The following is a 14,198-nucleotide window of genomic DNA, read 5'->3' on the forward strand; positions in this document are numbered from 1 at the left end:
TTGTTTGCTTTCAGCTCTTAGGGGGTCTAAAGAGATGCCTGCCCCTTCCGAAATCTGGTTTTTAACGAGCGTCTTGCTACCTGTATTCTGTTGTGTTGACACCTCATTTTATTGCAATAACCTCTTAGAATACCAAAACATAGGTATTTGAGTCCATGGATGTTCAGGACAGTGAGCAGAAGGCTCTGAGTAGGCTCTCAGCCTTCACTGTCTGCCCGATGCCTGTCACCACACTGCCCATGAGCACGAGGGACCACACACCTTGGAGAGGCACCACCCACCTTGGAGAGGGACCACCCACCTTGGAGCAGAACCACCCACCTTGGAGAGGGACCACCCACCTTGGGAAGGGACCACCCACCTTGGAGAGGGACCACCCACCGTGGGGAGGGACCACCCACCTTGGAGAGGGACCACCCACCTTGGGAAGGGACCACCCACCTTGGGGAGGGACCACCCACCTTGGAGCAGGGAGAGGGACAGGGGAGTGTGCTCAGGACCCACAGCTCAGGTAGATAAACAGGGGAGGGTGGCTTCAGTCCATCTCTTCCTGTCTGGCCTTTGGGCTGTCCATGCCTGGGCTAAAATCCAGGACTAGTTTCGGTAGTCAGAGGGAAAGTGGGATCAGCCCGAACAAGAACGGAGACACAACGGGGCCTGATTTTGCCTCAGCCGCCCCAAAGAACAGCTCTCGTTCTCCAGTTTCCCCCGTATCCACCCGGAACAATGCTAATGCCTGTCATCTAGATGCGTGTTCGTAAAATGTGTGTTCGCTTTCCTGTGTGTGTTCTTAATTGGCATCCTGTGAGACTCGTGATTCTGCATCTGACGATCTTTACTCCGTCTTTGAAACCTCACCTCAACGCGGGGCACCTGGGTGGCTCAGTTGGTTAACCGTTGGACTCTGGATTTCGGCTCAGGTCACGATCTCACGGTTCGTGAGTCTGAGCTCCGAGTGAGGCTCTATGCTGACGACACGGAGCCTGCTTGGGATTCTCTCTCTCTCTCTCTCTCTCTCTCTCCCTCCGTCTCTTAAACATTTGTGGCTCTGGCATGGAGGAGAGTTGTGTGTCCGTAAGCAGAATCCTGGTTGCCTCATCCATAAAATCAGGAAGAACAACTCCTACATTAGTTTAGCTGCGGTATAGCTATCATCTTTAAAGTACACGTGCTCCGAGAGCCTGGCCTCACCTGCGCACAAGGTCACGCTGGCCACAGGACCGAGCGCTCAGCCCCAGCAATGGTGCTGTAAGGGCTCTCATTAATTAGTGACACATTAAAAAGCTGCCTCTTTCTGTAAAAACGCCAACTTTTACATGTGGAGAGCGGACTCAAAACAAATTTAAATCCACGTCGACCACCTGAATGATCTTCAGTGGCATTCACCTGAGTTCACTGGGGTGCACGCATCTGTCTCCGGGCCTTTGCACTGCCGGTCCTCACCACCCACCCGGCGCAGGTACGCGCACTGCTTATTCTGTCACCTCGTGTGGCCCTTTGTCAAATGCCACGTCACCAAAGAGGCTTTCCCTGAGCTCTCCGTGTCCAACAATCGGGCAGAGAATGAATGGGTCCATGGAGGCATCTCACTCACACATTCCCCCTCGGCCTTCCAGCTCCCTGTTGTCTCCAAGCTTCTCTGAACCTCTGCCTTCTCTCTTCCCAAGCGCTTCGCCTGCTGGACCTCAAGCTGCATTGGCCTGGACTTGATTTTATTCAGTTTCTCATTTCACGTTGGCTGTATTTCATTTACCGGAAACTCTGTCCCACGGCCGAGACCTCTAGAGCCCAGAGATAACAGCCCTCTGGTGTGAGGTCCACGGTGCTCAAAATCAAATGCTTTCCAATGCAATCAGGACCTCTCCTCCTCCTTATTATTCTTGGTTTGGATGGCACTGCCCCAACTCGGACCCTGGTCCCTCAGCACCACCACAGTGCAGCCCCCGGTGGGGGTAGGACATCTGTGGGAAGGGCCTTCTGCAAGCAGGGCAATGCTAAACATCGTCCCCACCAAAAGGAGAGAGCAACTTCTTTATAGTAAAAAGAGAGAGAGAGAGAGAGAGAGAGAGAGACAGAGAGAGCAAGCACGTGGTTGGGTATAGCGAGATCAAAAGAAAACATCAAGTTTGATAAGAATCAAATAAACCGATCAGGAAGTGGGTGGCATAATTAAGTATATGGTTTAAAATAAGCTGACCTGGTTTAAATTCCTAAATGTTAGCCTTATGGTTTTATCTAGTAATTTCTTGCGAGCACCATCACGGACTGAATTGTGTGCCCAGCCCACAATTCACCTGTCGGAGCCCTGACCCCCAGGACCTCAGAATGTGACCGCATGGGGACAGAGGCAAGGAGGTTAAAATGAGGAGGTCACATGCCTGGGTCCTAAGCCAACGTGACCAGTGTGTCCCTAAGAAGAGGACACAGACCCACAGAGGAAAGACCGAGTGCCGACACAGAAAGAAGGTGGCCGTCGGCATGCCAGGTAGAGAGGCGTCAGCAGAGACCCGCCCGCCTGGGCCCCCGTCTCTGGTTTCCAGCCTCCAGAATGAGGAGGAAATACGTCTCTGTGGCGCGCGGTGGTTTGTCACAGCGTCCCTGGCACAGTGCCTCAAGCAGCGGGCAGGGGCTATTTTTGTCTTGAAACGCAGATCCTTCCACATCCAACTCCGTCACCCAATCCACACACTCGTGAAATCAAGGGCTGCACCCCCGGTTTGGGGTAGGAGCGATTTTCCCACACTCACGAAATCTCCCCAATATCCTCGACAACCATTCCGTCCAGGACCCCAGCGGCTCAGGACACGGAAAGCACATTCTCTATTGCAATTTAACATTGGACCCATGTGTTCATGTGGCCTCAACTCATGACCCTCTCCCGTGTCCCCTCCAGCCCCGGGGATAACTGACTGCCCTCCTCTGGGGTAAAACCTCCAACACTGGCTGTCGCCCTTACACCTTATATTTGATTTTATTCAGCGGACAATCAGCTTCACCCTCTGTCCTTCTCCCAGTGACGTGGCCTCACCCTGTGCGCTCCGTGTCTCTCCTCCACATCACGTCCGCTCTGTCAGGCTTCCCTTTGCGGGCTGCTGCCTCAACCGGGCAAGACGTTCTTGTTCCCGAGTGACCCCGGCAGCCTGGTTACGCCCCGTGAGGGGCTCGGGCCCTTCCCAACCACGACGCTGACAAAGCTGTTCTCTCTCGTCCTTAACTGGCTCACTGGCTCTTTGGACCCAAGGGCAGGATGCCACGTTGTTATATTCACCCCTATCCCCTCTCAGTGTGTGATCACAGATCGCGGCCCCAAATGCTTTTGGTCCCTCGTAGCCTCAGTTGCCCCACGCATGAGGGGGCCGGATACCCCGGAGCCCCAGTGATTTATGTTACAGAAAGGGCATTGAGGGCCGCCCATGTAAACAGCCATCTCTGATATTATTTTCCCCAGGTCATCAGTGAAACACCTGGGCATGCTGTGAGGCCCTCTGGCCGCCACCTCCTGGCGGTCCCCATCACTTTACCCCCGACAACCCTCCGGTCTTTTTGTGGGCTCTCTTGGCCCGATGCCTCACTGGCAGCTAAGGACCCTGTGTGCCCCGGCATCAGCTCACACTGAGGCCACCACCCCTCCCCAAATAAAGGCGAAAGGGCCCTCTACTGGCTCTGTGCCAGCTCTGTGCCCACGAGCCACAATCTGACCAAACACACCAGCAGAGCAGAATTGCATTTCAGTGCCAATTAAAGCTCAAAGAGAGGGACTTTGGATACACCGTATGAACCATTCTTTAGCATTCCAGTTAAAATAGACAAACGCAGCCACAAGAACACGAAAGAACACTGAGGTTCATAACAGCTATAGCTTATATAGATCCTTACTCGTATTTTTGGACAAAGCCACGTCTAGAATGGGCCCACCAGTGGGCTTTAAAATCACATATCAAAGTTTCGGTCCAAGGCAGACAGAAAAGAATTGATTTGAACCAATTTTTTAGTAAAGCACTGAAAATACGGTTTAATCTTTAGACAAACTAGTCAAAGGGCACACTGGTCGCTCAGTAAACCGGGAGAACAGACTTCAGTTGGATCAGATGAGAACTGCTTTCTTCACCCCTCCAAGGTGAGAACCCATTCATGCAATTACATGCCGAATGATTTTGCACAAAATTCATGCAAACCCCCCTGGTCCAAAGGTTGATTTACCTCCTTCTTAGTGCAATGAACATAGCAGAACCATTATCCCGTGTTCCCACACCGCTCCCAGTGACCGCTATTTCTTTAAAAATCATCTACGTGATGGAATATCATCCACTTTCATTTCTGAATTCTTTTTCTTGCTCTAAATAGAACCAACATAATTATGGCACGCTGTTAAGAATTTTCAGAGAATCTCATGGGAAAAGGGATTACTTTTATTTTTCCTTAACAAATGCGTTCAAGCCCTTAGACTCATTAACCATCTATGAAGAAAGACACAGAAACAACCGAATTAGAAATATGTCCTGAAATGTCCTTGCGTTGTTTTTGGTAACACTAGGTAGATCACACTACAGATTTTGCTGTATTAACCTTCTCTCCTTGTGCCAATGGCTCACGATAATATGTTCTTATCAGCAGTTCACAGTCAGGTAAGGTTGGGCAAGAATCCCGCCCCTGGTTCAGCATGGAAGCAAGCAGTGAGCAGGTAACATGCGAGATGGCCCAGCGATGGCATCCTCCTCACCTGCCAGGCTTCTTTCCCACAAGGCCGCTTGGGGAAAGTGCGGTGCGCATGGGGTAACTGACATGTAGCCGTCGGGGAAACTTACCACATGGCAGAGCAGTCGAAATTCACCAGCAGCCATTTGTGCGGATTGAAGTTAAATGAGTCTGCAAACTGCCGAGGAGAAATAACAAAAAGAAGCCACTTCCGTTACTAACGTCTAGTTGTACAAGACTCCGTGCACAGTAATTCACAGCTGGGAGGGTCTGGACTCTGGAACCCGCTGGGGGGACCACCTGACCTCCGCACGCATCTTCATATTCATGTTTAAATGGGGATAACAAATCACACTCGGGATCCCTCGAGCTGCTACAGACCTGACTGCGGGCTGACACCCAAAGTGAGGAGGGCAGCTTTGAAGCCAGACACTTGGGGGTTTGATCCCAGCTCAACGGCTCACTCTGTGTGCATGGGAATGGGAATGTCTATTTTATGGAGAAATCGTGGCATCACAGCCACGAACTCCTCAGCCCAGCTCCTGGCATGGGGTAAACTCGCCAGGTCGGGTGCTATGCTGTGACTGTTGGCTGATGGGCGGCCGGTGAGCCAGCCTGGTGCTGGGCCAGCAACAGACTTCTGACAGCTCCTGGTGAATCGGGAAGGTCCGACGGGAGAGCCGTCATCAGAATGCAACGTGAGAGTGAGCGTCGGGGACCATGACTTGGGTTCGCTGCTCAGAGGAGGGGCTGGTGCTCTCTGAGTCCGGCTGGAGTTGCCTACACAGGGTCACCCCACGAAACCGGAGCGAGGCATGAGGCCGCGGGGAATGGAGGCCGTCAGGACTGCTGGCACTCCTTGGGGCATGGTGCCAGGCACCCAGAAGAAATCCAGAAAGTGTGTGCATGAAGGGTGATATGAAGGATCTCATTCTTTTTAGGACAGAAAGAGCTTTGGACTAAAAGCCCCAGACTCTGGCCTCAGTGCTTCCACGTCTGGCCAGGGGCCCTTGGTGCAATAACTCTACGAGAAATAAGTGAGGGGCTGGAATGAGACAATCGAGAACCTTCGTACGAACACGCACTTTCATTTACGTGCTAATCCTAAACTTGGGGTAGGGCCATCACATCTGAAATGAGGGAAGCACTTTGAGGAACTTGGATCGTTCAAAATATGCTGACTCCCAAAAGATAATCCGAGCGCAACCCCAAGAAAGGACGCGGAAAGTTGCTGTGCGTCCTGGGAGGACACCCATCCCCAGCAGCAACGGGACCTGGATCGCGTTCTGGGGGATCTCCTGCTCTGAAATGCAAAGCTCCAATTTTTAATGGGGAAAACTCACAGTTGGACTTTTCCTCATAAAATGAGACGTTATCGATATTTTACGTCGCACGCTTTCCAACGTATGTAGTCTGGAGTCATATAAAATGTATCTACCAGGGCGCCTGGGGGGCTCAGTCAGTTGAACACCTGACTCTTGATTTCAGCTCAGGTCATGATCTCGGGGTCGTGGGATCGAGCACCGCATTGGGCTCCACGCTGAGTGTGGAACCTGCTTGGGATTCTCTCTCTCCCTCTCTCTCAACCCCTCTCCCCGCTCTTGTGTGCGTGTGCATGCACAGGAGCCTGTGCCCTTTCTCTGTCTCCCTCTTTCTCTCTCTCTCAAATATAAATGAATGAGCGAATGAATGAATGAGTGAATGAACGAAATGTATCTACCTTTCAAACTACGAGATTATTTGGAATAAGTGAAATATTAATTCGCACGTACTATGCCAGGACATCGTACCGATCTGGCCTATGAAACACTTCCTGCCAGCAGCTTCCTCAACATCACGAACTGGCAAAGTTCTTGGTATACACATATCATCATGAGCTTTGGGAGGGTGAAAACTTCATGCCTAACCGGTGGTAATCGGGATCACCCCAATTTTTATTTAACTGGTTCGTTCTTTCACCAACACCAACGTAATTACCAACTACTCTTCCTGTGTACCTAAACATCTTCGTCTTTAAAAAAAAAATTGGGGGGGGGCCTGGGTGGCTCAGTCGGTTGAGCGTCCAACTTCGGCTCAGGTCATGATCTCATAGTTCGTGGGTTCGAGCCCCGCGTCGGGCTCTGTGCTGATAGCCTGGACTGCTTCGGATTCTGTGTCTCCTTCTCTCTCTGCCCCTCCCCCACTCACGCTTTGTCTCACTCTGTTTCTCAAAAATAAATAAATGTAAAAAAAAAATTAACATTTATTTATTTATGAGAGACAGAGAGAGACAGTCATGAGTGGGGCAGAGGCAGGGAGGGAGGGAGAGACAGAATCCGAAGCAGGCTCCAGGCTCCGAGCTGTCAGCACAGAGCCCGATGCGGGGCTCAAACGCACGAACTGCGAGATCATGACCTGAGCCGAAGTCGGACGCTTAACCGACTGAGCCCCCCAGGCGCCCCTCTTCGTCTTTATTTTTAAAGGCAATAACCGAGTTCATCAATTTTAGGTGCTGTGGCATTTCCAAGCAGAAAATAAGATCTCAACAACCGAGACTGGCTGAGGAGGACGCTCTGTGTTTCCACGGAGCTATCGTAAGTGGGGAGTTCTCACATCCTTCCAAAGGCGTGCCCAGGTTTATCGTCAGGCTGATGCACAGACCTGGACCCAGCTGGAGGCCCAGGGATGCAGCCACACGCATAAATCCCCAGCGGAAGCAGAGTTAAAGGCAGCGGCAGAGATAAAGGTCCCAGTCTGGCAGGCGGCTGAAATCTCTCCCCGCCTCCGGCCTCTTCTCTGTTTGGTTCCAGGGAGGCAGCGAGGGCACCAGGGGCCAGGGGGGTGCCGCGCCACCCGGGAGACGTCCGCTCGGCTGACGGCCGCCTCGCACGTCAACCCCCACTCGGGGCGGCGGGGAGGACATTCATTTCCTTCCAGGTTTCAATCAAAGTGATTTGGAGCAAGACACGGGAAAGGACAACGGGTTTCATTTGTTGATAAAAGGAGACAACACGTGAAAGATGGGCTTTGTTTGCCGAGAATTGTATTAGTTCCCTCCCGGAGGGGCTGGTCTGTTTGATCGTCTTTCATTACCCGACCGCTGTGTGCTCCTCCTGTTGGCAGAGCGACGGGATGTTATCTCGGGGCTGGGGCCTTGCAGGATATTGCAGGCCCCTTATCTGACCAGCCGAGCAGGAAGGCCCTCGCCAGCAGAGAACAATGCAGGAGACACGGAAATGACTCAGCGTCGGGCATGAAATCCCGTCTGCCGCTGGCAGATAGGATCTTGCTAGAGTGCCCAGCTCTGCGGTGGCCTGACAGTTAGTCCCCCCCGACAAGCCTCCCGCCATGAAAGCCAAAGCCCCAAGTCCTGGGTTCACAGGGAAAAGATTGTGCAATCCTAAACCTGATATGTAGAAAGACCAGACCTTGGGTACAGGCACACACATCCCCGAAGATGGCTTTGCCTTCTGTCCCCCGAGGCTGCAGGGACAGACACCCTCCCCCGCCAGTGATGTGTACCATCTCTGTGATGCAAGGTATGCAGGTGGTAAAGAGGTCTGTCTGTCGTTTCCCAGCCCCAAACACCCACAAAACCGGCTATGGGCAGCGAACCCCAGAGGGCTGGCCGTCAGCATCATTACCAGAACCCCTCATAGGCCACAACCCCCTTCCCCAATATTTATTGGGGCCTTTGGAAGCCCCACGTGCCCCTCCCTCCCCAGGACAGATCTGAGGACTGGCCCGTATTCAGCGATCAATAAGCAAATACCGAGTGAGAGAGTACACAAATGAATGTGACGTGAAGGAGGTAGGAACCAGAATGCTATTTCATTCGTTGGTAATAAGGGGGTACTCTTTTCTAAGAGGGGAACACTGGTATTCTATACCTGACACCCCTTTTTCTGGTATTATGGCCCCATGAGAATCCACATGAGTAATCAGCAAATGAATGGGCAGCGTGGCCCGAGAGCGGAGAGAGGTTTGGAGGGACGGTCTGCTCAGCCATGGCGAAATCACAGAATCCAACTCACGCACAGCCCTTGCCGTGTGCCAGACGCTGCTTTTTAAGCCCTTTCAATATGATTAACTCCTGATCCTTACAACACCCCGCGGAGGAGGGATCACTACCAAAACCCACTTTGTGAGGTGGAGGGAGGGTACTAACGTGCCCGCAGGGACACAGCTAGTCGTAGGGTAAAGCTGGGATTCAAACAGTCACTTAATGGCAAAGGCCGTGCCCGTAATCCCTGCACCGCGTGTGGCCCCGGGGCTCCCGAAACCCGTGTCCCCGAGCACAGAGCCAACGCTGAGGCCCCACTGACTCACTGTCTCCTTCCCCCGGACTCCCTGCAAAGTCGCTCTCTCTGGACCCTTTACTGCAGCTACAACTGAGTTCCTGGCCGAGAGGAACGTTGCGGCCCCTGAGCCTCCGCCAACAGCGAAATCCTCCTTGAGTCTGAAATCACACATCAGAGCACGACCATCACGTCATGTCCTTGCCTCTAGTCTGTGCAACATGGCCCTCTGCAGCAGAGCACTGGCCGATAGTTTTGCTTACTAGTTCTCAGAAGCGGCAGGTGTTTTGAGGGGCATCACAAGCCACATTTTACAACTTCCAGAAGCAGTAGAAGATATTTGAGTGCACCTGTGGCTGCTTGTTCAATAAGTCAACACCATGCCCACTGCATGGTCAGAATAGACTATCATATTGAACCAGATCGAATAGGGTTGTAGGTTGGCCTTATACATTACTTCTTTTTGTTAAATTTGTTTAAATGTTTATTTTTCAGAGAGAGAGAGAGAGAAAGAGCAGGGGAGGGGCAGAGGGAGAGAAAGAGAGAGGGAGACACGGAACCTGAAGCAGGCTCCAGGCTCTGAGCTGTCAGCGCAGAGCCCCACCGGGGCTCAAAGTCACGATCCGTGAGACCATGACCTGAGCCAAAGCCGGACGCTTCACCAACTGAGCCACCCAGGCGCCCTTGTACATTACTTCTTGATCTGAAATGCATTAAGATCTTATTTCCTTCCTAAATGTTTCCCCACAGTGCTAACATTTATCCTGTCATGAGACCCTTGCCCAGGACCCGTGCAGACTAAAAAATGGCTGTGAACGTCCGGTGTATTTTGAGAAGACCGGCCGTAGGACTGGGAAGATTCTCAACCGCCGTCATAAGGAAGTCTAATTTCTGACGATCGCGGAATGTGTTTGGACGCCGTCTGCTGCAACGAACCCCAGCAATGAGAAATGGAACGTCACCTCCTCGCAAGGACATGTCACTGACAGCAGAGCACTTTTCAACAGCGATCTTCTTAAAGATAAAGAGCACGACCTACCTCGACTCCGTTCAGAAGATGCCGGAACTCAGGGCAGATGAAGGCGCTGCCCGCGTAGGCAGCGTCGATGTGCAGCCACATGTCCTCCTTGTTACCTGAAATCAAGAGGTGACCTGTGAGTTCCCCGACAGATGCCCTCCTCATGGGGGCCTGATAACTTACTGCATACGGTCTATCAACAGCATTTGCTGGCCCGATGGTGGACCCTAACTGGCTCCTTGAGTCTGAAGGCAACGAAACTGAGGGTGGCTGGCCCCAGACTGTGGCAGAGCACAGACAAGGTGCTCAGTGAATGTGTGGACTTGAAGGAAGGAAAATGGGATCCCCCGCCCTGCTTGACTTGAAGGTGGATGCTCATGGTCTAAGGGCTCAGCCCGCCCTACCCCTTGGGGCGCCTTTATCGTAGTCACACCGCCTTTCTCTGTCTTCCGCCATCTCATCCACTGGGAATGTGCTCCCCATTCTCCTGGATTAGCGGTCCTAAAGTCTTCCCCCACAAAGTCTTGGGGGATCAGCGGGGTGCGCGGCCCCAGTGACCTCCCTCCCCCCCATTCCATCCCCCCATAAAGCATACTCGCTCATTTTAGGCCATCCGCAACCACTCCAGGCTCCTTTGGGATGCGATTTCTGCTTTCCAACCGCACCGGAATAGCCTGGCCGGAAGGGACCACGTCTGACTTTACAGGTGGAATAGCGTCCTGATTAAATTTGCTCCCTCAGTTGGGACGGTCTGGGTTCAACCCCTGCCTCCAACGACCCAGCAGCTCTATGGCCTTACGTCCTTTCAAACTCAGTCCCCTCCCAGACAAACGGGTATAAAAATCGCACCCGTAACATCAGGGAGAGACAAGATACTGCCTGTAACTGCCTATTACCATACCTAGTTCGGGGTCGTGAGAAATAAGGGTGATCGTCGCGATGAGTCCCTCCGTGGGTACTGGGCACGTAGCACATCACGAGACACGTAACCGCGAAAGGTTGGGGCGTCTCGGTGGGGAGGACGCGCCCTGCCCGTCCTGGGTCAGAACACCGCCTGCGTGGCTCAGTCAGCCCCTGCCAAATGCATCTGTGCCGACTGATAGGCGCAAGGCTCGCTTTCTCATGTGTGATGCTCGCTAATCACACCCGATGCCGTGAGGAGGGACAGGTGGCTCTGAGCTCTGCTGACACAAGTTCTCAGAGGCGTTTCAAAGCCTTGATTCCATCTGAGCTTCAGGATTGGAGGGATCAAAGCACTCGGTTGGATCCAGACCAAATGCGCTCTGAGGACACGCGATAGTGCCACCGAGGGTCACGGTGAGGGTGAGCTCTGTGTACCCGGAGGCACATCTCACAGGCGAAGGGCGTGTGGGCTCGTCCCTTTGTGGAGCCATCTCCCTGGCACCACAGGACCTCACATGGATGTGGCCGGGAGCCAGTGAGAGCACAGAGCCTCAGGACAATGTGGGATTTCTGCTTGGAAACCACCGCTCAGCCAGTCTGGAACACAACAGTGCTCCCGTTGCTTATCGTGCGACTGCTGTGGCTCCGTAGGCTGTGGGCAGGTGGAAACTTCAGAGGCTCTTATAGGACAGACATGAAACCTCACATCCACTCTGTGCTCTCCAGGGGACCGTTTGCACTGGTCAGGAAACTTCGTTCTCTGTTAGAGGCCCCTCCGGGGACTTTGAGACTCCCATGTGTCTCCGTTCAGAACCGTCGAGGGAAGAGGTGAGGCAGGGCAGAACCCCAAGGCCTGAACAGGCAGCCAAGTCAGGAAGGACATGAGCCATGAGGGTAGGAGGTGGGGACCAGGTTCCAGCAGCAAGAGAAAGGGCTCTCTTTTCTTCACTTCTCCATCACCCTCATGAGAGGATCGTTTGGTAAGAGTAGAAACCGCAAGTCATGGGGCGCCTGGGTGACTCAGTCAGTTGAGCATCCAACTCTTGATTTTGGCTCAGGTCATGATCTCACGGTTCACGGGGTTCGAGCCCCACATTGGGCTCTGAGCTGACAGCAAGGAGCCTGCTTGTGATCTTTCCCTCACGCTCTGCCTCTCTTTCTCTTTCTCCCACTCTCAAAAACAAATAAACATTAAAAAAAAAAAAGAAAAAGGAAGGCAAAAAGAAACCACAACCCCTCTAATGTGAGCTGGGTCAGCTCCAGGACAGACAGAGAGGAAGTGCGGCCCAAGCCCTCAGGAAGGGGCCAGGATGATGCCAGCCCCCAGGACTCTGCCACTCGGGAATGTATCAGAGACCCAGAGGGGGGCAGTGGGAGGGAAAGACGGGGTCTTCGGAAGGGCAGAGACAGGGGTCCTCCAGGGAAAGGTGCACAGCAGGGACTTAACTTTAGTCCAGAAGAGCTCTTGGCTCCAGAGAGGCGACTGCTAGCCGTGGAGGGCCCTGCCTGATAGGAGTCCTTTCCCACCTGGGTCTTTGGTCCCCTGATGGTGCGACAATGTAACTGATGATGGGGGCCTTGGGCCATATGAGTTCTGACTTCTGCAGGAACGAGTGACGGCAGGTGTTAGCTGAACCTCCAGCAGGAGCTGGAGACTGAGGGTCGACCAGGTGGGCAGCGAGTGACTGAGCCCCAAGAAAACTCCATTGGCGCGGGCTGGGCCAGCTTCCTTGGTGGGGAGGGGGGTCTCACTCTATGTGTATGGTCATCATACCTGGGGAAGCCAGCCACCCAGACCTCACGGGAGAGGACAAGGGTTCGGGCGCCCCCCACGCTGTGCCCCACACCCCTCCTGCCTGCAATAAACCGTGACCATGAGATGTTTGCAGAGGATTCTGTGAGTCTTCCCGGAGGGTTAGTGAACCTGAGGGTGGTCTCGGAGGCACGAGGATCCCTCTGTCCCTGCAGTCGGCGCAAAACTCCCGCAGAAGGAACTCGCGGGTGCCCAAGAAAAGGGGTGTTCCAGGTGGGTTTCTCCTCTGTCCGCGGGAAGGCAAAGAGCCGAGAGCACCAGCTCTCCGTCCCGTGTCTTGTATGGGACCGCTGGCAGCGATCTGGTGCCTCCAGATAACACGGGCATCTCTAGAGGCCAGGCGGTCACAGACCCCGAGGCCAGGCCATGGGGGCCGCATGTCACAGGCCAAGGTCCACCCAGCACCCAAGCGAGCCGAACCTCGGCCGGGAGGTTGTGGACACCCTCGGAAGGGAAGGTTCAGGCTTCCCACCCCTCAAGTCCTCGCCGCCCGCATGTTTCCTCATGAGGCTTCCCTACACTGTACCAGCTGGGCCATCCTCTGCCTGGGCAGGTGGGCAGGTGGCCAGCCTGGGGCTCAGGGCCTGTGGGGCCATGTGGGCTCTGCCCTGCCGAACCCCTCAATCCCCGAAATCCAAGAGCCCCGGGGAGACATCAGCTGGCCCCCATGCAGGACGTCCAGTTCCCAGCCCGACATCTGAGTCAGAGGCGCGCACGGTGGCTTGGCCCGGCTCACGAGGGTTTGCAGCTCACGAGGCCGATGCCCTGGCCACGGGCATGAGCCAGTAGGTCGAGTCCCTCCTCTGAGTCCGGGCTCTGCACCACTGTGGTGGTGAAAAATCACATGTGGTGGAGAAAAATCCTGTGGGAACAGGCACGTCTGTGCCAGCCGCCCCTCAGCACGGACGGTCCCCAGCACACCTGCTACCCTGGGTCTCACCTGATTCCTGGGCACGAACGCCCCCTCTAAAGAGCCCTGTGAGGGAAACCTGGACGCTTGACGATGACAAGTCTTGCTTCCTCGCCCCCCGTACAGACGGGGGGACAAAGCTTGGAACTGAGGGCCCACGGCCTGAAGCCGTGCCCGTCACCACTGCCACCAGCTGTGCGAGTGCGGGCACAGGGGGGTCCCCGTGAGGAGAGGCGGGGTCATGCAGGCGGGGCCGGGGGCCAGTGCCCGCAGGTGGAGTGCTGTCTAGCATAAGCCACCAAGACGTGATCGTGATCGGGGGCCCTGAACAGCCTCCATGTGAGCCCAGACCGCTTGGATGATCAGCTCCGCCATCCTGGGGTGGGCGGCAGCTGCCCCAGAGCCACAGGAGCGGGGGGGGGGGGGGGGCCATGCCCCGAGGATGGGGGAGGGGTCATGAGCCCATGTCCCTGCCCAAGAGAAGGTCTCCGTCACCTGACCGCCCACTCCTGGGCCTGCTGCGTGCCCAGAGCTGCGTGTGGAAGGGGAACCTTTAGAAACAGAGCCCTTACTCACGTTCTA

At 54.3% G+C, this 14,198-nt stretch overlaps 1 protein-coding gene across 2 annotated transcripts in view; it reads right to left on the reverse strand.

Annotated features, from left to right (window-relative positions):
• Positions 1 to 14,198, reverse strand: part of DDC (dopa decarboxylase) — an 84,875-nt gene that overhangs the window by 22,749 nt on the left and 47,928 nt on the right. For both annotated transcript variants that reach the window (XM_043588457.1, XM_043588458.1), the window contains exons 8-9: positions 10,012 to 10,106; positions 4,806 to 4,873 (exon numbers count right to left, since the gene is read on the reverse strand). In XM_043588457.1, coding sequence (XP_043444392.1) covers positions 4,806 to 4,873; positions 10,012 to 10,106 — 163 coding nt within the window. The remainder of the gene's footprint in view (positions 1 to 4,805; positions 4,874 to 10,011; positions 10,107 to 14,198) is intronic.

The sequence above is a fragment of the Prionailurus bengalensis genome, chromosome A2 (genome assembly GCF_016509475.1).
Source record: "Prionailurus bengalensis isolate Pbe53 chromosome A2, Fcat_Pben_1.1_paternal_pri, whole genome shotgun sequence".
Classification (NCBI taxonomy): domain Eukaryota; kingdom Metazoa; phylum Chordata; class Mammalia; order Carnivora; family Felidae; genus Prionailurus; species Prionailurus bengalensis.